The following is a 21,646-nucleotide window of genomic DNA, read 5'->3' as shown; positions in this document are numbered from 1 at the left end:
TCAGCAAACACTATCTGCTAGAAAACCTGCAGCCTTTTTCAGTTGGCAAACCTCAACTTAGGCCGTTTTTTCCTCTCTGATTATATCGAATAGATTAAACGATGTGCATGCCTAAATGCTTGTTAGAAATTGTGTTACTCTTTAGTTGGAATACTACGTTTGTCGGTGAGGACACTTTGATGAGATAAAAATGAGGCAAATCGTGTGGTTAGATGGATATGTAGCTAAGCAAAGTTTAGAGTCTCGTTACTTACCCGATATCCAACTATAAGCGACCCGTGAGACTCTCTTGTACACGATTGAGTTGACTTGTGTTATCATAAAGTCTTGAATGGGAACTCGACAGAAAAGCTGTCAAACAAAACTCCACCTAGCACCTAAATCAATCCTACAACATAGGAATGATTACCTAAGATCCCAAGAGTTTGTTGGTCTAAGAAGTAAGAATGCATTTACAGACATTATTTTACGTCTGTGAACTACGCATGGTTGTTTGTTTGAGATGTGTGCACAAGCTATGAATTGTCTAAAGCAGCCGCCCTCGCAAATATCACAGGGATTATCCAGTCGTTAGATACACGATAAGACCTTAACAATAAAGATACGCCTACATATTAAAATGTGGTATAATTAGGTTCGTCTGGGCTGGTATAGACACATAAAATGCAAAGAAGATAATAGTTTGTATGTATTTTTGCGCCAATTTATCTCCAATAACCCTTGAAGTAATTGCTTAAATGACACGCTATAAGTGGATTTGATCGCTTTGATTACTGTGATTAGCCCATCAATAAAGATGAGGAACGGATAAGAATTCGAAATGTCGTTTCTCCTTTTGTGTAGTCTAATTAAGAAGGCAGGCTAAGCAAGGGAACTTGCCGTTACCAATGAAAAACAAAACCGCGCCTGTACTAAACTTTTGCTATGTACGCTTGGCGGCTGAAAGACTTGCACTCCATTTGTGCGCCGTGACCTTTGCCTCGGTAGCCGTGAATGGTTTCAGCAAATGCCAAGGTATTGATAGCTGTTGATGGAGCCCTCACCGTGAGCTCGTTTTTATAGTTCTGTTTCGCTGTGCGCGTGCTGGACATACTCACTAGTATGGACTCATAAATACTGTGCAATTCTTGGTTCGCTACTACCAGGGAAATCACAAAGAATTGACAAATTTTTGCATTTGTTTTATTCTAAGATCCAAGGAACTCTTCTCTGATGTGAACATGAAATTTGCCCCAAACTGAGGCTGAACTGTATTTATGCGCCCTAAATGCCTATGTCCAGCGGGCATGGTATCGTTCTTATTGTTTACATTCTCACTACGTGAGAAAACATCAAATAAATATCTGCGATATAAGTCTGCTCGTACTCTCATTCACAGTTTCACGAGATTAGATTTCGGTAAGCCTATGCCCAGGCCCCTCTGACTAATCTCAAAGTAGACGCATAAAGAAAAAGACCTTTCATAACTCATTACCTACCTTTTTCCCCAGGTTTTAGGATAACTAGTATCAACTTGCTTTTTGTCTTATACCAACTACGCAGCACACAGCTAATAAAAACATCACTGCAATTCTTCTTTGAGATGAATTAAAAAGTAATTTCATGTGAGATAGCTTTGGGTTTTTGCGAAGGATGTGAAACAGCTGCTGGGGGGGGGGGGGGGGGGTGCAAATTTTTGGGCGCCCGGTCTAGAGGGGGGGACACGATTTTTGGGCTTGGATTTGAGGGGGGGGCAAAAATTTTTAGCCCAGGGTTTTGCAAAATTGCTGGCCCAAATTAAAAACATGCTTTAGATGAATGCCGATCTCCGTTTCTTCTGCAATTCACCGATAAGTTCCGAAAGGTCAATACTTGTAATGGTACCGAGACTTTACATTTTCATGGTCGGCAATAGAATGTTGTTTCAAGACTGCTTTTACAGGCTTTCGCGGCCCGCTTTTCGATTACTGTGTTGACGAACATCTTCAACGTTTGCATAAAGAAGTTATGTGTCGGCGCTTCCTAAAGCCGAGTAATTGCAAATTGCTAAGATTTCTCTCAAAACTTTAAGGTGACCCGCGTCAATTCAAAAGGACTGCTTTCCAAAAAATCATGCATTTTCAAATCGCTCTCATATAATCATTATTTACGCGATTTCTCTAACTCTTACAAATTCTTATGGAAGTAACATCCTAGATTCGGAATTAATTGCAATGCTAGGTTAAATCCAAACCGACTGCGGAATAATTGAGGGGGTTTTTTTTAAATGGTTTTTATTGTTATAGAACACAGTGGTATACATAACTTTGTTCTAGACTTTATTAACAAGGCTGCATCTTCCTACTAATTTGTTACATTTTCTATTTCTAATTTTCTGGCTCACTATAGCTCGTCCTCACTTGTTTTGCTTTTGAAAATTTTATCGTGAATTTTCGAATTTCATTTTTAAATAGTTACCATTTCAGCTGTGGTTTAAAATTCTGGTATGTTTGTTTCAATTCATTAATATTGTCATTAAGACTGGAAATATAGTTTTTATCATTGATAAGGGATTTTTTAAATTTCCAAAAAGACGGCACTTGGCACTTGGTAGCGAGGTTATAGCTAAAGATATAGCTGAGTGGCCAGGAGCGGGACGAGCTGGAATAATGTCAGCTTTATCAACCATTGGTTGGAGACAATCCGATATCAAGAAGTAATATAGTCTTCCGAATAATGTTTCCCTTTTTTGATGATTCGCCTTGTGCCCTGCCTGACCACGTATACTTCTTACTATCTGGGTTTCGAACCCTCTATATATCACACATCGTCTCTACTTCTTCAACAGAACGCGTCTTAACCACAGGGCTCCCAGCGTATGCCTCCAGATCTTTACTGAAAAACAGGTTAAAATATCCCGCCAAAATTATTGGAACTTCGTTTGACTCAGAAAGGGATAGTATTTTACAGTTGATCTCTTAGAAAAAAACAGATTTGACCTTTTTCATCGTTTGGGGCGTAAACATTACCAAATAAAAACTCCTTGCCTTGAATAGTACAACAAAGGATAACGTAACGCCCATTAACATCAATGCAAGTCTTGGTCACTTTACAGTCTAAATTATTTTCTATTATTATTGCTACACCCCTGCTGTCATTAGTCCCGTGGGACATATAAAAGTCTCGGCGAAAGCTATTTCTCCACGAGTTTTTACAACCTGGAGAACTGTGCGACTGTGTATAAAAGTAATCCCATTCAGTCAGGCCTTTGTGTTTACTGATCCAATTTAATACTTTTTTTCCGTTTCTTGTAGTCGCGCAGTCCCCTGACATTTAAAGACAAAAGGCTATAATATAAGTCACCGCCGAAAACTGTTTAAAATTGACTTGCAAATTTTGCACCGCACTGAAGGCTTGTAAAGCGTTATATAACAAAACAACATGTTAACAAAAAAGTAATACGAAAAGAAAAATTAACTGTACACCTCTTTGCCTATCAACCGATATGCAGGGAAAAGTAACTTGCATAACGGTCATTAGTTTGCTTCTATGGCTCCGCATTACAACTATGATTTAAATAGTATTGGAATAAAAGAAAAACTAGTAGTCAATACATGGCAGCGGCCAAAGGAAAAAAACATATTATTATCCTAATAGCATAGGCTTATTTGCACAACTTTTGGTCCAGCGACCACAGTTTTCCTTTAACAAAAAGCTTGTCTGGCATGGCTTTGCTGAACAATGCCGTAAGCTTCCGCCTTCTTGGTATCTTGTATACAGGCATCAGTATCCGCCGCCTCTTGATGATATCGCTCAGGAGGTCTACATACATTTGGTAGTCACACCCGCTCAGATTTTTTCCTAAGGACATGATTTCTTCAACATCTTTGTAGGAAGTAGGAAGCGCGCTAGTATCGGCCGTACGAGGTCCCCCCTTTTTCTTACCAGTCTATGCACTCCGCTCAATACCAGAGACAGAATCCTGGATCTTTTCCAGCTTAGAATTGTTGAGGGATACTTTTCTTAGTATTTCGTCTATCTTGGAAGCCATGTCCCCGCCATGACCGTTGCCTCCTCGCGGACTTCATCGAGTTGTTTGTCTCGTACGGCTCCCAAGTTTTTTTTTCTGGTCAGGAGAGGATATCGAAGCTGTGGAATCCGTTATGCAGACCTTAGTCTTCTACTGCTGCCGTCCGAGTTTTCCATAATATATTATCGAAAAACCGCGGAGCCAAGGAGCAGGCGTCCGTCCTCTACCAACGCATGCTTCTCCGAAATAATTGAGGTTAAAGGTCGAAGTTTGGAAAAAAGCGACTATATAGTGCAAAAACAAAATATGAGACTCCTCTAAAATATGCTGTAATAAATAAATCGGGTTTCAAGGATCACGCCTGTGAAATATAGAGATATTTCGTTGGGCCGATATTGCTCTGGATCGTCTATAACAATCTGAAAATCTCGAGATAGACGTCTTGAAGAATGATTAACATACTGCCAATCAAATCGTTTTCAGAAAGAATACTCCCATCTAAATGTAAGAATTGATATGTTCATTTATAAAAAAATGTAAGTATTAACATTTGGAGACCGTGTTTTCGAGTTTTGAGAGACTTTTCCGCCATGATTATAATTCAAATGCATCCATTTTGATCGCTCTTAGCTTTTGGTGGACTGTGTTCAGACACTTACCTCTTGAATATGATCAAGGTTAGGATATGGAAAAGCCCTTGCACCAGATTAGATGTGAATATCTATGCGCGTAACGACGCAATACGACAATTTTGCTGTATCGGTTACTCTTCTAATCTCCCAGAAGCTGCAGAGCTATCTCCGAACTTCTTTTGTTTTGGATTTCGAGCTGGAATTCACAGGTTGGTGACCCTCTAGGGAAGGTCGCTGTGTGACCGTGGCACCCAAAATCCCGGATGTAGGTTAAGTACTCCGAGTCTAGGATTTTACATCCATAAGAACTTGCAAGAATTAGATAAATCGCGTAAATAATGATTGTATGGGAGCGATTTGAAAATGCATGATTTTTTGGAAAGCAGTCCTTTTGAATTGACGCGGGCCACCTTAAGTAAGAGACAAATCTTAAAAATTTGCAATTACTCGGCTTTAGGAAGCGCCGACACATAACTTCTTTATACAAACGTTGAAGATGTTCGTCAACACAGTAATCGAAAAGCGGGCCGCGATACCATTACAAGTATTGACCTTTCGGAACTTATTGGTGTTTTGCAGAAGAAACGGAGATCGGCATTCATCGAAAGCATGTTTTTAATTTGAAAAGGGAAAAAAGGTAATTTGAATAAGAAAAGAAGGCAGAGAAATCAATTGTAGCAGTGCGTACCAAGGAAGGAGGGGTCTGGCAAAACAAGTATAAAAAGAAATGTAAATACGAGGCTTTGGTTTTATGTATGATATGTGAAGATGATAATTTTTTTTGTTACTCAGTAAAAACAAGCCTGGTGCTTCCTGCATTTTTCTATATTTTGCGAATTCTCGTCGATGATTCTGGCATCCGTCATTCAAAATCTTTGAAGCGTTCTCATTGGCCAGAGAACAGAAATGGTTTAATGACGCCACCTCTCTTCAAAGGTGCTGACCAATCAAAAAGCACAATCATTCCGCCAGATGTTGACCAATCAAAAAGCACAATCATTCCGCCAGATGCTGACCAATCAAAAAGCACAATCATTCCCCCAGATGCTGACCAATCAAAAAGCACGTCAATCATTTCGCCAGATGCTGACCAATCAAAAAACACGTCAATCATTCCGCCAGATAGCGGCGCAGCAATTGGAAGTGGATAATGGTAATTGCATAATGGGAAACTCTGGAAAACGCTACACTTCTCCCGTACATGTGTTTTATTGATAGAAATATGAATACAGTTGTCATAAAGATTATTTCTCTAAAAAAAAAAATTTCTCTTTTTAATCTATATAAAAATTACAATGAGGAGGTTTACAATTTCATGGAAACCAGGAAAATTAGATCTTTTATCAAGTCATTTTTGTTTTCATCCTATTCTCGTTTTGAGCAGTAACCACAGAGTTCAGTAAAAAGTTGATGTATAGTAATCATGAAATACATTCCTACGTCTCGTATGCCCAAAAACCTTATCTTTGCTCTTCTTCATTACTCGTTACCTTTATCCCAGTTGATCCTTGGGTTTCTAGTGAGACCAAACAAATTATGTTTATTGTTATTGTGTACCGTAAATGCTCGGTTTTCAGCCGACGTGTGAGCCCGCGTTGCTTGGCGCCCTGGGGCCTGATCGCGGGCTCACACAAACGAGCTGGAAATCGAGCCTACCGGTTTCCTGGGCGCTTATCCATTCTATTGTTAAGATGCAAGGATTTAGATGCAAGGGGAAGCGGAAATTCGAAGTGAGGCGCTTATTTCAAAATTCAGACCAGATAAATAAAACTGTCATTTTTTTATTTAAAAAAAATCAAGCATCGACCAGTAAGAAATTACATAGAACAACTCCACCAAATTGTCCCGTACCCGTCTTTCGTCGTTCGATAATAAAAAAAAAACAGTATTAATTGTTTGCAAAAAGCCTTGCATTTGGTCATTCTTAACTTTATGGTTGTGGATGGGGGCGCTTATTTAATATTTACGGCCTTGTGAGGCGCTAATTTGAAGCAGGACGCTTATTGGAAGTTAGGCGCTCAAATCAGAATTCACGTTATGTCAAAAAACATGCATTTTTAGAAGTCGTTCGGTCCGTCTGCCCACAGAAGTGTAAGACAAGAAAACTCACCTTTTGTTTCTGCTCCAGTGCTCACTGAGCTGTAGAATGGATTTCTCTTTTCCCTTTTTGCCCCTGGAAATAGTAAAAAAATAAAATGACGCATCAGTGAGGAATGATGAATTAGTGAAGATAACGTAGTAAAGAAGGTTTACGTGATCCAGCAGTACAATATTGGAAAATTTGAGAGAAAAAAATTCATACCACGTCTTTTTGAATGGTCTTATATTTATATAGGCCATAATGTTTTTGTGTTCATCTAGCCACACCCTATCAAACCTATACCACCTATAAATAATTTTCATGACCCAAATTTTTATTCGATAATTCCGGCCATGCTTAAGATCAATGCAATCTACAGAAATAACACGTCCCAGAAGGACATATATGACGGAAAAGACTCTCGAAGATCCTGTCATATGTTCCTATACACCAGCCCCACATCCCCAAAATATCCTGAATTTGCCGTTCTCTTTTCTAACCTGTTTTTCTCCAGGCAGGATACCGGTAGTAGCCCCTCTGTTTGTGGTAAAGTGCGGACATCACATCTCTTCATCTCTTGCTTCCCAAGAACCTCGCACTCCATTCGTAACAGGTCAGCGTCCGCGAAATCCAGGTCGACATCCGAACCGTACACCGCGGCACCATTCAACCTCGCATTCACCTGCTCCTCCATGTCTCGCTTCCTCTTTTCTCTGTACCTCGCCACGTCTGCGCTCGAGCCCAGATCCCGGTAGATGGTCAAAAGCATGGCTTTGGTCTGTAAGATAGTATCGTGAACTTGCTTCAATGCCTCTGCGGTGCTAAGCGTCTTTTGCATTTCTTGCAATGCGTTCAGTTGTCCAACAGGGGCTGGCAGCGTTTGGTTTGACTCGCTGCAGTTGATTAAGACTGTTGGCTGGGTACCGTTGGTTGATCTGGGGCGAAAGGCCGCGACCTTATCAAAGCATCTTCCTTCTGAGTCAAACAATTCTCCATTCACTGCCTTGAGAAGGAAGGAGTCGGGAACTCGCGTCGCAATGTATGTACAATCTGTGGGGATTCCCTTCCCAAGACACGTGCTTACATCTGATTGGTTCTTTTCACCCGAATCTCTCATTATGTCTTCACAAGAGAAGAATTCTCTCTTGCGCTCTGTAGGAACATCACTCTTGGTTCGCCGATGAAAGGCTACTTTTCTTTCATCGGAAACATCAACATCAGGTTTAGCCTTTGGTCTGTGTATAGTTGCGGATTTAATGATCTGACTACGATCCTTCCCCTCATTTTTGGTCTTTCCTGAGTCTCCCAGAAAAGGAGCAGACTGGCTTTCAAAATCATTCGTCAACTCAGAAACACCAGTCTCAGCAAATTGGTCGACAGTTTGAGATGTTTCAATGGCACAAACAGCGTCTTTGCCAGCGAGATTCATATCCTTATGTTCCTGCTTAGCGATGGTAGGTTTGTTTACCACACGTTTACCTTCCGCTTTTTTCTCGCCCAGCATTTTCCTTGATCTACCTTTACCGACATTGATAAGATCCCAAGTATCACACTCTTCCCTCATACCTTTGCGCCTCTCTGCGACAACACCCTTTTTCTTGCGCCTTCCCGTGTCAAAGCTATCCTTCGAGTTACTGTGCAGCCTGACAACCACGTCGGTGTAGACCTTGCCTCTAATGCCTCGCGCACTTGCTAGCGGTGTGCTCTCATTCCTCTTGCCACGTGCCCCGCTCTTGCCGCCATCTGAGACCCTTTGACCCCCACCAGTGCTAGCCACAAGGTACTCGTCACTGCTCTTACTCAAGGGGATTATGCAGCCAGAAGCACTTTCGCTTGATTTAGTACCTTTTACAGGAACCTGGGTATTCTTCACCAGAAATTTAGGCTTTGTTGGTTGAATCACTGAATATTCGTTACTTGCCTTAGGCGCGCTTGGCTTGGGTTCATTTTGTTTAGCTGACTTATTCTTCGCAGATTTTGACGCGCCGTCATTTTTGATTATATCAAAATGAGCGAGCACATCGGTTAATCGAATATTTTCTAGATCATCTTCCTTAGCATCAGAATTTTTTTTGTGACCATTTTTTTCAAAATGAAATGGCGTCGAATTCTCGTTTTTCTTAGATCGAACTTTCGCATTCAAATTCTTTATGATCCTTTCCTTGCAAGCGCTGTTAATAGAAGTACTAGCACGTGTTGGTATAAGTTCGTTTTCTAACTTCCTTGCAGTTTTCTCAATCAACTTCTTATCTACGTTCTGTGCTAATTTACCGTTTGTTAGATAGCGAATAAGTTTGGCTTCTTTCGAATCATTCGCTCTACCTTTCTCATCCGGGTCTTTCTTTGCCAAAGAACTCGATTCGTCATTACCAAACTCCTCGATTCTTGCAATATCCATCTCTCTGGTTAGCCGCGCAAGTCCTTTACCGCCCTGCTTCGGAGAATTATCCATAGCGTAAATAATATTTATGTTCTTGCAGTATTTGTGTTTTGCCCCGTCACGTGATATTCATGGTGGTTTGTTATTAGGGGCGTCATAATTAGACGATATTAGAAGTTGATTGTGAACATAAAACTGTTTTTATCGCAGCGCGCGCGACACAAAACACTAAAAAAGAAAATAAAAACAATTGAATAGAGTTGCTTATCATCAAGAAGAAACGAATGCGATTTCATCGAGTCTGAAACAGGTCCACGATAATACCATAGAGTCAATTCCTTCTGAAGGATGGGTATAAAGCTAATATTAGTAAACGATATTAATCAGGCCAATTTGGAAGAACTCATAATGTTTAGCTACGTCATCATTAGCTTCGATGAAATTTTCTTTTTAAATCATGACTGGCTGACGCGGTTAAAAAATGAACACTCTACGTCCCTCGGAACAGTCGTTTCTTGGATTCCTTCCCGAAATCATAGAATCTATCCTTAGTCGACTACCCGCAAAGACCCTTCGCCTCACGTCACGTGTCAACCACATGTGGAAGAAAATTTCGAACAATATTCTGAGCGCGCGCAGTAGATGCGTCAAGAAGTACTTCGAAAATGATGTTGTGAATGCGGCTGATGCCGATGAGTTCTTCGAGAATCTCCCGATCCGCGCGCAAGCCGTCGTGTACCTTAGTCACCGAGAGAGCTGGCTTATTAGGCGGGAACCGCACGTGAAAAGGGCAGAGGAGCGAAATCTCGCAAGGATGTTGCGCATGTTCAACTCACGTCTTCCTCCAGACTGTTGTTTGATAGGTAAATGTTGTTTATTTTCAGATTCTCGTCAGTGGAACTCGAGAGCACAATCGCAAGAGAGCGCAATTGCTTGATTTTCTTCCACTTGCGCTCGTGTTTGGCTGATTCTCACTTGTGCTGTGCTTGCTGTTGTTCTTGCGCTTAAGTCCTATTTATTGACTTGAGATTATCACAGATTTCCCGCATGCCCTCAGACTCTTTTAGACCATTAAGAAAAACGACGCCAATTGGGAAACGTTAATCCGGGCGGCCAAAGAAAACATGAAAAAGAACCGTAGAGACGAGTAACGTATGGCGCTAGCCTTGGGCGGGGCAACAAAGGTTGCGAAAGACCGCAAAGAATGGCGTCACCATGTCGCGGCCCCGTTTCCCAAGGAAAGATGGGGATAAGTAAGTAATAAAAACGACGGCCATTGATAGAGATATTTTGATTTTCACAGGTTGTACCACAGAAAGAATCCTGTCGAGGGAGAATGACGAAAGCACAGGGAACCCGGGACTTGAACACAAGCGCTCCGGTCACAGCCTAGTGTTCTTGCCTTATATGGAAGGCGTGTCGTATCGTCATGTCTATATAAGGCACACCAAGCTAGCGCACGGCCAGACCTGGGCCGAGCTGTTCGGCATAGAGCAAGGAACGCCTGTCAAATTAGCGTTAGTGACGGCGCTTGCACACAGTAGGGATTACATACCACATGTTGCCGCAGGTCAGTGATTTGCGGGCTCGCAATGTCAATTATTGCCTACCCGATATGAGGTCTCTACTTTAAAGATTACAGTTCTTCCAATTGAATGCATTGTCATCGTTTCATCGTTCAAAAAATCTTGAAAAACTGCTTGTGACATTCTCTGTCCCCCTCTTAAACAGTGATTTAATGATGATAAGTATTTAAATAATGGTTCGTTCTTGTCTTTCTCAGCCATTCGTCGCACATACGGTCCCAGGGTCGTCATCCTCGGTGCGGTGGCGCATGACCGTTTATTCATCGATGGCCTGGTAAAGAAGGCACGGGTTACCGCGCTCTTTATTTCCGGTGACAACTTTCGCGCATGCGCAAAATTTGTCAATAACGATCGGGACTCGAACTTCTACGAGCGCATCAACTCGGTGATTTCCGAGTCGACTACGGACGGCTACGAGCAGCAGCTAAGTATCCTCATAACATCTCGATTCATCAGCCGAGGCAACGCGTTTTACGTCAATTCGCTTACGGCTTTCCGAGAACCGTTCTCGGAAGCGCCTGTTCTTGGACTTTATTCGTTCGGGGAATTTTGCCTTGGTGCAACGGACGTTGGAAAGACAAGACCTAATGCATGTAAGCGCTTCATGAAACATAACGCAGTTGTATTCTGTGCATGCTCATTTAAAAAGCCCCATACAGGACGCACTGTTCAGCGGTAACATTATGGATTTGGTTAGCGGTAGTATGGATTTCTAGGAAATGGTTAGAATGGGAAAATTTAGATTTTAATTGACGAGAATATTTAGAATAAAATATATCATCGCAACATTGTTAGGTCAATTTAATTTATGTTAACCATGAAGTACATTGATTAAATAAAAGTTAAGATCAACTTCTTTTCGCCAGTGTGTGTTGGTTTAGATGAAATAAATAAAAAATAATATATAAATAATTCTTATACTGTGAGAAGTTCGTGTGCCTTGAATATTGAATATGCACAAATGGGAGTTTTAATAAATGCCACGTAGTGGCACCATGTGGGTCTCGTGAACACCTAGTTGCACCATGTGTTGATCACGTGAACACCTAGTGGCACCATGTGTTGATCACGTGAACACCTAGTGGCACCATGTGTTGATCACGTGAACACCTAGTGGCACCACGTAGGGTCTCGTAAGCACATCCGTCTGAACCATATCCACATGAACCTGTTGGACCCGTTCACATCGTTAGAAGACTTGGCGACACGAGCTTCACTTTGACTCTAAAGAATACAATACAAACACTGTCAGCTCTCAAAGGCGCACAAATGCTTACTTCGGGCAGCTAGCCTGCTTTTCGCGCCCATAAATTCGGTAGGAGAGTATGGATACAAGTGTATGTAAGGTCAAGATGTGGACAAACAGACGCTGAATCTCGGTAGGAGAGTATGGATACAAGTGTATGTAAGGTCAAGATGTGGATAAACAGACGCTGAATCTCTGTAGGAGAGTATGGATACAAGTGTATGTAAGGTCAAGATGTGGAAAACAGACGCTAAATCTCAGGAGAGTATGGATACAAGTGTGTGTAAGGTCAAGATGTGGACAAACAGACGCTGAATCTCAGGCAGCGGGTATGGCAGGCCTGGGCATTGTTTTCAGGATGGACTAGTATTTAAGGGTTAGGGTTAATTGTTAATTTGTTAAATTGTTAATTGGAACATGGGACTAATTCTACACAGGAGTGACTCAAGCACTAGCATCTAAGAGCTCGCCACCCATGGAGGAAGATGGTCCTTACCATGGGCGGTGGCACAACCACGCATGGAGGAAGATGGTCCTTACCATGGGCGGTGGCACAACCACGCATGGAGGAAGATGGTCCTTACCATGGGCGGTGGCACAACCACGCATGGAGGAAGATGGTCCTTACCATGGGCGGTGGCACAACCACGCATGGAGGAAGATGGTCCTTACCATGGGCGGTGGCACAACCACCCATGGAGGAAGATGGTCCTTACCATGGGCGGTGGCACAACCACGCATGGAGGAAGATGGTCCTTACCATGGGCGGTGGCACAACCACCCATGGAGGAAGATGGTCCTTACCATGGGCGGTGGCACAACCACCCATGGAGGAAGATGGTCCTTACCATGGGCGGTGGCACAACCACCCATGGAGAAAGATGGTCCTTACCATGGGCGGTGGCACAACCACCCATGGAGAAAGATGGTCCTTACCATGGGCGGTGGCACAATCACCCATGGAGGAAGATGGTCCTTACCATGGGCGGTGGCACAACCACCCATGGAGGAAGATGGTCCTTACCATGGGCGGTGGCACAACCACGCATGGAGGAAGATGGTCCTTACCATGGGCGGTGGCACAACCACCCATGGAGGAAGATGGTCCTTACCATGGGCGGTGGCACAACCACGCATGGAGGAAGATGGTCCTTACCATGGGCGGTGGCACAACCACCCATGGAGAAAGATGGTCCTTACCATGGGCGGTGGCACAACCACGCATGGAGGAAGATGGTCCTTACCATGGGCGGTGGCACAACCACCCATGGAGGAAGATGGTCCTTACCATGGGCGGTGGCACAACCACCCATGGAGGAAGATGGTCCTTACCATGGGCGGTGGCACAACCACCCATGGAGAAAGATGGTCCTTACCATGGGCGGTGGCACAACCACCCATGGAGGAAGATGGTCCTTACCATGGGCGGTGGCACAACCACGCATGGAGGAAGATGGTCCTTACCATGGGCGGTGGCACAACCACCCATGGAGAAAGATGGTCCTTACCATGGGCGGTGGCACAACCACGCATGGAGGAAGATGGTCCTTACCATGGGCGGTGGCACAACCACCCATGGAGGAAGATGGTCCTTACCATGGGCGGTGGCACAACCACCCATGGAGGAAGATGGTCCTTACCATGGGCGGTGGCACAACCACCCATGGAGAAAGATGGTCCTTACCATGGGCGGTGGCACAACCACCCATGGAGAAAGATGGTCCTTACCATGGGCGGTGGCACAATCACCCATGGAGGAAGATGGTCCTTACCATGGGCGGTGGCACAACCACCCATGGAGGAAGATGGTCCTTACCATGGGCGGTGGCACAACCACGCATGGAGGAAGATGGACCTTACCATGGGCGGTGGCACAACCCTGCGGAAGCCCCCTCGATTGACGTGCTCCAGGCGTGCGAGCTTGAGTGTGACCTTCTGGTCCTCCGTAAGGCACGGGTGACAGAGCTCGCAGATCTGGTCATTGGAAGAACATGGTGTTAATATATCCACCTTCGTGGACGACACGCACTCTCGTGCATGTCACGCACCTTCGTGGACGTCGACCACCTTACTAAACCTAACGCACTCTCGAGTATTGTCACGCACCGTCGAGTACGTCATGCACTCTAGTGCATGTCACGCAGCTCCGTGTACGTCACGCACTACGTACGTGAACGTTATGCACTTTCGTGTTTGTCTCGCAATTTCGCGTATTCACGTACTAACCTCTTGGCTACAGCTGTTTCGGCATTCTCTAGTCGCACATGCATCAAATGACGTCATGATGTCCATATCAGTCACCTGCATCTCGCGCTCTTTGGCAGCGCTACAAAATAAAAGACGTGCTACAAAATAAAGGAAGCGCGTAAACAAGGGTGCCGCTAATTTGACTCTTTAGAAATACGGGACGGAAATACAGCACGCGCGAAAGCAAGCGCTAACATGAAACTTTGGATAATATGTTCGTAAATAAAACACAGGCGTTTTTTTAATAGCTCATTGGCATGTTTACCTGAGTCTAGTACCGTGACCGAGCTTGTTTGCCACGCCAACCAAACCAAAGAGATTGAAGATTACCTAGAAACCAAAGCCAAACATTAAGACACACTAGCAATATTATTATGTCGATACTATCTTCTCACGCCTGTTGATTCACATTCAACTCTGATCTCACCTGTTCGTAAAGAACGGCGTTATCGATGTGGGACCCAGACGAAAGATTTGGCGACATGTTAACCTGTCAATAAAAGTAGGTAAGCACATCACGTGATACTATCTTAACACTCTGATTGGATATCTTACCTCCATCAGCCAGACGCCGGCATTCTCATCCAAGATGAAGTCAAAGCGAACCATCTCAAAGAAATTCCTAAAAGCCGAAATCTTCTCATATCAGAATTCCCTCCTAACGTACAGTCCCTCTTGTCATCAAAGTCTACAAAGTGCATCACGTTTAGGGGAGGCGCTTATTTGGATGAGGCGATTTTTCATATTTGTCCTCTCAGTTGAGGCGCTTATTCGGAGGGAAAGGCTTATTTCAAGGAGGCGCTTATTTTAGTAATACGGTATATATGACTCCCCCCAAGGGCAATTTGTGCTTACCGTGACGTACGGTACAACTGAGACGCTGCAATCATGTCAACCTCCTTTTTGGAATAAACCTTTAAAAATTGAAAACGAAAAATCTAATTTGAGATCTGCTTGACCAGATGACATTCTAAAATCCAGACAAACAATTGTGTAACATTTACAATAATAATAATAACAACAATTATAATATTAACAACTCAACAACATACCTCCTTTATAGCATTTTTTATATCCAACCAAACCTTATCTGCATCCTTGCCTGTCAGAGAGGAAACGCAACGCAGGTTACATTATATATTTCCTCGTATGTTAACAGTTGTTCTAACGGGAATTGCTGTAAAGCTTGTTCAAGCGTCATAATCGCTTGTTTATTTTTTGAGGTCCTGAAAGAAGGGGGCGCTTATTCTAGCCAATAACAAGTCTAGCGACCCTGACAGTTATAATTTCAGGTCTGAAAATATTTGTAAGGGCAATAAAAGCCCTTTTTCAAATGGTAGACAATAAAGATTCCACATATTTTCTCGTCGACTCTAAAGGCATCAAATCAACGTTAGGCATATAAAATAAGGATACAGTCAGACATACAAATTTACCATTTTCGGTGAGATGAGTGAAGAGCATTTGTTTTCTAGAGAATTTCCCCCTTTTCCACTTATATCTCAAGGAGTCAAGCTGGAATGGAAGGTTGTCAATAGCCATCATGTCATACAATTGTAAGAATACATGAAAATACAGTGGAACAGTGATTGAGCTTTGATCACTTGGACTTTACACTAACTAACTTTGGCTCTACTAAATATCTAATATCTACTAAATATCTAATATCTACTAAATATCTAATATCTACTCAAAATCTAATATCTACTCAATATCTAATATCTACTCAATATCTAATATCTACTAAATATCTAATATCTACTAAATATCTAATATCTACTAAATATCTAATATCTACTAAATATCTTATATCTACTCAATATCTAATATCTACTCAATATCTAATATCTACTAAATATCTAACTAAATATCTACCTTGAAAATCTGGAACACTTAATGAACCCCTTTCCTGTGGTGGTAAGTGTGTAGCTAGACAAAGGTTGCTAGTAGGCACACATAGCTAAGGGTGGATGCAAGGGCATGTAGCTAAGGGGGCAGATGATTGTAGGGGGTTGCTAGGGGCAGGTAGCTAGAGATGGGTTCAGGGGGAGGGGTTATCAATGGGCAGGTAAAGGAGCAGGTACAGGTGCGGGGCTGTTAGAAGCAGGTAACTAGGGATGGTTACAGGGGGATGAGTTACTGTAGCTAGGGAAGGTACAGGGGCAGCTAGCTGGGGGTGGGTGCAGATGGGGGGGGGGGGGCAACAGGCAGCTATCTAGGGTTGACGTTTTACAGTTTTAACAGGGTTCCTTTACACATCTCAAGTCAGTATCCCGATCTTAGTGTAACTTTTCCCTTCTCCAGCCCTAGCCCCCTTAAACACTGTTTGGCCTACCTCCCACGGCTGCGTATACTCATCACCAACCACATACTGCTTTTCATTTGTTACATCAAGGGGATGGTAGTCTTGTATACAACACCTAAAACAATCAAGAACAAAATGCTTACTTCCAACATGAAGGGAATAAGAAATTCCTGTGTTTTTTTTCTATAAAGGCAACACATTAATATAACATCTGACAACTTACCTAATCAGGATCTCATCTTCATAGACATAGACCCTCAGAGGATTAATTGATGTGAGCACTGTGTAAATACCCAGATCACATTTCCTAAAGAGTAGGAAAACTGTATTGCATTTACATGGAATATGGACATCAAACATAACCAGGGTCAGTCTTGAGTGAGTTTGTGATTGAGTGATTTTCACCTGCTAAAAGGGTTTTTTTTAGTTCTTGCATTACCTGCAGTTATCAAATATATTTTATGGGAAAGGGGATATTTTGCCTTTTTCCTCTCTTTTTTCATTTACTGCAGCTATTAATCAATATTTTTTACTGGTTACAGTCTCAAATTCAGATTTGCACATGCTAAAGACACAAACAATGCTAAGGCAGAAGCACAGCACAAGTTGTCTCAAAACTTTGCTTATCTTGGGGTTAATATACCTTTTATCAATAAGATAAGGATTTGAAATAAACTCTTCAACAAAAGTATCTCTTGATGAAGAATCAAGGTTGATATCTGAAACAATAAAAAGGAAATGCTATACCAGGGTTGTCACTACAAATTGAGTAATTGAAAATTTGTTGACTGGGAAAGTTGTCATCTCCAGGTTTTCCAGACCAGATGAGTTAGACAGGTTGCCTTTTTTAACAACATTTATTAATTTACCATAAGATAAATTTCTAACCTACAAACCCTAGCTATTGCAAAAAGGAAAATCTGCCTCTTACATTCAAGACCTCAGTCTGTCATTTCTCAGCACAAACCTCACACGACATCATTAATAATCCTTCAATATCTGCCTGACCTTGAGGTTTCTTGATGTGAATTCCACGATGCATATTGCTCTTTTCAACCCAGATCTTTTGTGGATTTTTAGCCACCTAAAATAAAACACTTATTTAAATAATGTCACTCATCTGCATAAATTGAGTATGATTATGATGGAGATGACAATGATGATTTTCTTTTTTAATCGCATATCATGACCCTTCTCCCCCGCCTACTCCCTAGGGAGGGGGGTACAGCAATCACAAATCATGGACAAATGTACATGGACAAACAAAGCATTATGTAAAAGTGAGAGACCAAACAGCTAATATTTTAGTATTTAAAACCAGCTAACACATCTCATGAATTTCAAGGTTAGAAATTATGATTCACACAAAATAAATTTATTATTTCATATGGTTCACAACCAAAAACATACTATTTGCAAATGTCAACCCTTACAGGGTTGCTGTCACCATATGTTTGTAAAGAAAGTTAACTTTATAGGATACAAAAAAAATGGTGGTAGGGGCACTTCTTTGAAGTTTATTTGCAGCATAAAACATTGTTATTAGGATAATACCTAAATGACTAGAGTATTTTTAGTTCCTTAAAAATCCATGGTGAAATATGTATACTTACCTCTTTCAGAAATTTCTTTTTATCCTTTGGTATTTCAAATGCCAGTGGATGAAATGGGAAATGTGATACAGCAAGGCTAGCTTTATTTGTTATGAAGCCTGACCCAGGGAAATGGTTAACCTGAAAAGTAAAAAAAAAGTGATTTCTCTTTTTGGTATAAAATGCCAAACTACAGAAATAACACGGTGTCAAGGAGAGGTGAAAATCTACAAAATCATATCCAACCATATTTATCATGTTTCATAAATCAGTGTTACCTGCCCTCAGGATAGTACCCCCTTTCCCCTCCCCTCATTTTGAGATCCTTGGTTGGTCAAAATGCAGAGTAAGTACGCAGCTGCTCCTGAGAAAGTAATTTCTGATTATCCTACCTTCTGGTGAGGTTCTAACTGCTTCAGTCTCTCATCCAGCTCATCTACTGCAAATGGGTAGTCATGTGACCAGAGGACGTCCCATCTCTGACCTGCCGACTCCACCCTGAGGTATCCAATGCGATTAAAAACAGCGAGTACATGGTCCAGATACCCGGTGTAGAGCTGATGAAGGTTTTTAAAATATTTAGTGAATCAGCCATTACAATCCATTACACAATTTGTTAAGAGTAAAGGCCAGCCAAGCAAAATACAAAGATAAAATAGACCCCTGCTAGCAGGTAACCTCACTTTATAAACTTAAAAAAATGTTCATTGCTCTTATCAGATTGAACAGTTAAATTATTTACATTATTGCACTAATACAAACATACAAATTATTACCAATAAATATATATTTTTTAAACTCTTTTATTGGCTGGAGGTGCTAATATACTCATTTCCAACCAAGTTTATCATAAATTGATTACCTTTTGTGCATATACTAGTACCACAGGGCGATTATCCAGGGAATCTCCAATATAGGTAACTTTGCCGAGACTGTTCACCTGCACAACATTCAGGACGAGCAGAAGAAGAGCCAAGAACAGGAAGATTATGAGGGTAAACACCAGGCGTCCAGAAAGGTAGACCCCAGTATGCGGACGAGGTGGAGGGTGACTGTACTTAGAATAGTCCTCCTAGCCAACCAGAAGCACAACAAGTTAGTCGTTTAAGACCATAAAAGAGAAATCCTTTTTCTGTTTTATAAGCTGGTTACTGTCATCTTCTGCCCGCAGCCAGTTTCACAGGCAGAATTTTTAGAGTGGGGTGGGGGGAGGGGGTCGCTTATCCATTTAGCAAACCATTTTCTCTTAGGTACCTCGCAGTGGTACTTAATTTTCCTTCACTATTTCAAACCCCCTGAACCTCCCCTGCCTATGGGCCTGATCTGACCTTTATTAAACATGCCATCAATGAAAAGTCATTTGTAAATTCAAGCGAATTTGAGTTGAACATGCCACCAATCCTTGAAGAAAGAATGAACAATACTTCTGAGCAATCACTACATTTCCACAACCAGTTCCATTCTTGATTTACCCCCAGTCTTCTTTACAAGAGCAAAAAAAAAAAGCTTTTTAACACTCTAATAAAAACGGTGTCTGGCACAACACGTTATAAAACAAAGTTTAGAGACGACAGGAAGGGTTTCCCTTAGCTTATAACAAGTGATCATTCATTGTCAAAAAATTGTTCATCAAGAGGGAATTTTCGCTTATCAAATGATAATCTTGACAAACAACGAGATGAACATGTGGCGACATTACCAACAACCATCTCAAAGCACTTAACCCCATAATTCTCATGCTAATTGATAAGCAGGTATATAAATGATCCATTTCGTATGTTACCGGATATATTCTCGATGCAGATGCAGAGTTATGCGTTCCCGCGCGCCACATATTCAGTCACTCGATCAAACGGGTTTTCCCAGGGTGGAAGCGGGCAAACGGCGTAGAGCGAGCCTGTGTTGGATGGAAGGTAACATGATTCTCATGTAGATTAAGCTATGTGTGTTATCAAAGCGGTTTATCTATTCATTCTGTTGCCGGTGCCGCATTCATTCGTTTGAGTTTATCTGGAGTTATGCCGCGGAGACTGGGTAAAAAAACACAGGACTCCCGGCTACGACTTTCTGACAGCCTGTAGTTGTAGTTTGTGTCTGTTCTCTGTTTTTCTCTTCCCCCTATCGCGTTGTTCTTGTAAGTCCTTCTTTTTTTATCTCGCTACTGTCGCTTTGAATACATTCCTCAACTCTTCTCACCAACTGGTGACACCACTATCTTCATTTTTACGGTGGTCTTCAAGACGACAACTTTCCAGCTTTTTTAGTTGCAGTACTTATTCGCCATTCCAGCTGAATGAGCTTGGTCCAATAATAAACACTTCCAGAGATTCCAAAGAAGCTATTTTTGCTTCAGAACATAACAGGAAGCACTTATAACAAAAAACCTTTTAGGTGCTTTACGAGTTTGTTGTTTTCAAAAATAAGACCAAGTATTTGATATTTTTTGCCGTGTCAAGATTTACAAAAGCTTAAAGTTTTACTCACAAAAGTGCAAAAAACCTCCAAAGCCTCTCTTTCACGCGCAAATTCCACAGGACCCCCGTTATCTGGAAAACACCCAATTCAGTATGCGTTTTATTCTTAAAACATCCTTTGATATCCAACAAAGACATCTTGATTCGCGAGGATGGCCTGCCAGTTATTACTATGTTTATTTCTTTGCGTTACTCCATTTATAAGCGTCAAATTCCAAGAGGTGGGCGTCGCCAACCAAAAACGGTATTCTCCCATTAAAAAGGTCCGTGTAAGAAGTGCATGCTGACATGTCAAAAATATATACGATAGTACTACTAGAGAGTATAACTAAAAAGACTATTGACAAGCTGTAGAATATATCAACACAACCTGGTTGAAAATGTATGTGAACGCCTCTGTTAAACAGAGTAGTTGCGCTGACACGTTTCGAGTGTTAGCCCTTTGTTGGAGCAAAAAAGCAACATACACTTTCAAACTTGTGTTGATAAGTACTATTAGAGCTTTCCCCACCCCACCCCCCTTGGGATTTGATAGGCCAAGGAACAAAAGTAGAGCGCATTGTAGTAGAATAAAGCCCCTTGCTCTCCTTTCTAACACTTATCAGTCAAATCCAGTTTTTTTCATATGATACACGCGTATGATACACCCCCTTGGCTAATCCTGGTAGCAAAAAGGTGGATGTTTTACTTTGCCATTTAATCTTCCTTTACACTATATTCCCTGGATAACTTCAACACCCCGTTAATTCCAACGTCTTTCTTTCTTTCTTTCTTTATTTTTATTTCAAGTGCTCTCCCTCAATTTTTCCCTTGATACTTAAGTGCCCGATGACTCAGCCTTTAACAGCAAAGCCATTCTACAATATCAGTTTAACAATGCCATTTTGTTAAAAAAAATAAAATAAATAAACATCCCTCTAGAGATAACTAGTTGTCTGTCAATTAGAGAGTTTCATTGGTGGTCAAATCAAACGTGACCTTTTGAGTGGCAAATTGTGGATAAATACAGACGTGGTGGGGCCAGAGAGCGAAGAAAAAATAAAATCTCTCAATAATAATGATTCGTACGAGCTGGCTAAATTAGTTTTTGTTGTTGTTATTTTGCCGCTAAAAGTC

The 21,646-nt window shown here is 41.7% G+C and overlaps 4 protein-coding genes across 8 annotated transcripts in view; 1 reads left to right on the top strand and 3 right to left on the bottom strand.

The window, feature by feature from the left end:
- LOC5509709 (polycystic kidney disease protein 1-like 2) overlaps window positions 1–4,857 on the bottom strand; it is a 29,958-nt gene extending 25,101 nt beyond the window's left edge. For 3 of the 4 annotated variants that reach the window (XM_048730197.1, XM_048730195.1, XM_048730194.1), the window contains exons 1-2: window positions 4,648–4,857; window positions 255–388 (exon numbers count right to left, since the gene is read on the bottom strand). The gene's annotated coding sequence lies outside the window, so the exon portion shown is untranslated. The remainder of the gene's footprint in view (window positions 1–254; window positions 389–4,647) is intronic. The other variant, XM_048730196.1, reaches the window with a different exon arrangement.
- Window positions 4,858–5,810: 953 nt separating this feature from the next.
- LOC116616658 lies at window positions 5,811–9,846 on the bottom strand. Its single transcript, XM_032378664.2, has 3 exons — window positions 7,201–9,846; window positions 6,731–6,793; window positions 5,811–6,136 (listed from the first exon to the last, which is right to left on the bottom strand). Exons 1-3 carry the CDS (start codon window positions 9,150–9,152, stop codon window positions 6,100–6,102), a joined length of 2,052 nt encoding a protein of 683 aa, XP_032234555.2. The 5' UTR covers window positions 9,153–9,846; the 3' UTR covers window positions 5,811–6,099.
- Window positions 9,812–11,522, top strand: LOC5509735. The gene is made up of 3 exons (XM_001630144.3): window positions 9,812–9,943; window positions 10,384–10,650; window positions 10,864–11,522. Exons 1-3 carry the CDS (start codon window positions 9,895–9,897, stop codon window positions 11,343–11,345), a joined length of 798 nt encoding a protein of 265 aa, XP_001630194.3. The 5' UTR covers window positions 9,812–9,894; the 3' UTR covers window positions 11,346–11,522.
- On the bottom strand, window positions 11,453–20,314 carry LOC5509736 (probable tubulin polyglutamylase ttll-15). 2 transcript variants are annotated; one of them, XM_048730461.1, is made up of 18 exons: window positions 19,385–19,580; window positions 18,919–19,128; window positions 18,449–18,613; window positions 18,078–18,197; window positions 17,473–17,548; window positions 17,108–17,183; window positions 16,688–16,771; window positions 16,495–16,579; window positions 15,596–15,674; window positions 15,212–15,261; window positions 15,015–15,073; window positions 14,715–14,781; window positions 14,587–14,649; window positions 14,425–14,489; window positions 14,139–14,238; window positions 13,773–13,886; window positions 11,777–11,890; window positions 11,453–11,744 (listed from the first exon to the last, which is right to left on the bottom strand). In XM_048730461.1, the coding sequence occupies exons 1-17, from the start codon at window positions 19,445–19,447 to the stop codon at window positions 11,777–11,779; spliced, it is 1,590 nt and encodes a 529-aa protein (XP_048586418.1). In that variant the 5' UTR covers window positions 19,448–19,580; the 3' UTR covers window positions 11,453–11,744. The 2 variants fall into 2 exon arrangements, with proteins under 2 accessions (XP_048586418.1, XP_048586419.1); XM_048730462.1 differs by lacking the exon at window positions 19,385–19,580 and adding an exon at window positions 19,840–20,314 and having other exon boundaries at window positions 11,453–11,890.
- Window positions 20,315–21,646: the final 1,332 nt, after the last annotated feature.

The sequence above is a fragment of the Nematostella vectensis genome, chromosome 7, assembly GCF_932526225.1.
Source record: "Nematostella vectensis chromosome 7, jaNemVect1.1, whole genome shotgun sequence".
NCBI lineage: Eukaryota > Metazoa > Cnidaria > Anthozoa > Actiniaria > Edwardsiidae > Nematostella > Nematostella vectensis.
The sequence above is the reverse complement of the archived record's forward strand: the minus strand, read 5'-3'. Positions and strand labels throughout refer to the sequence as shown.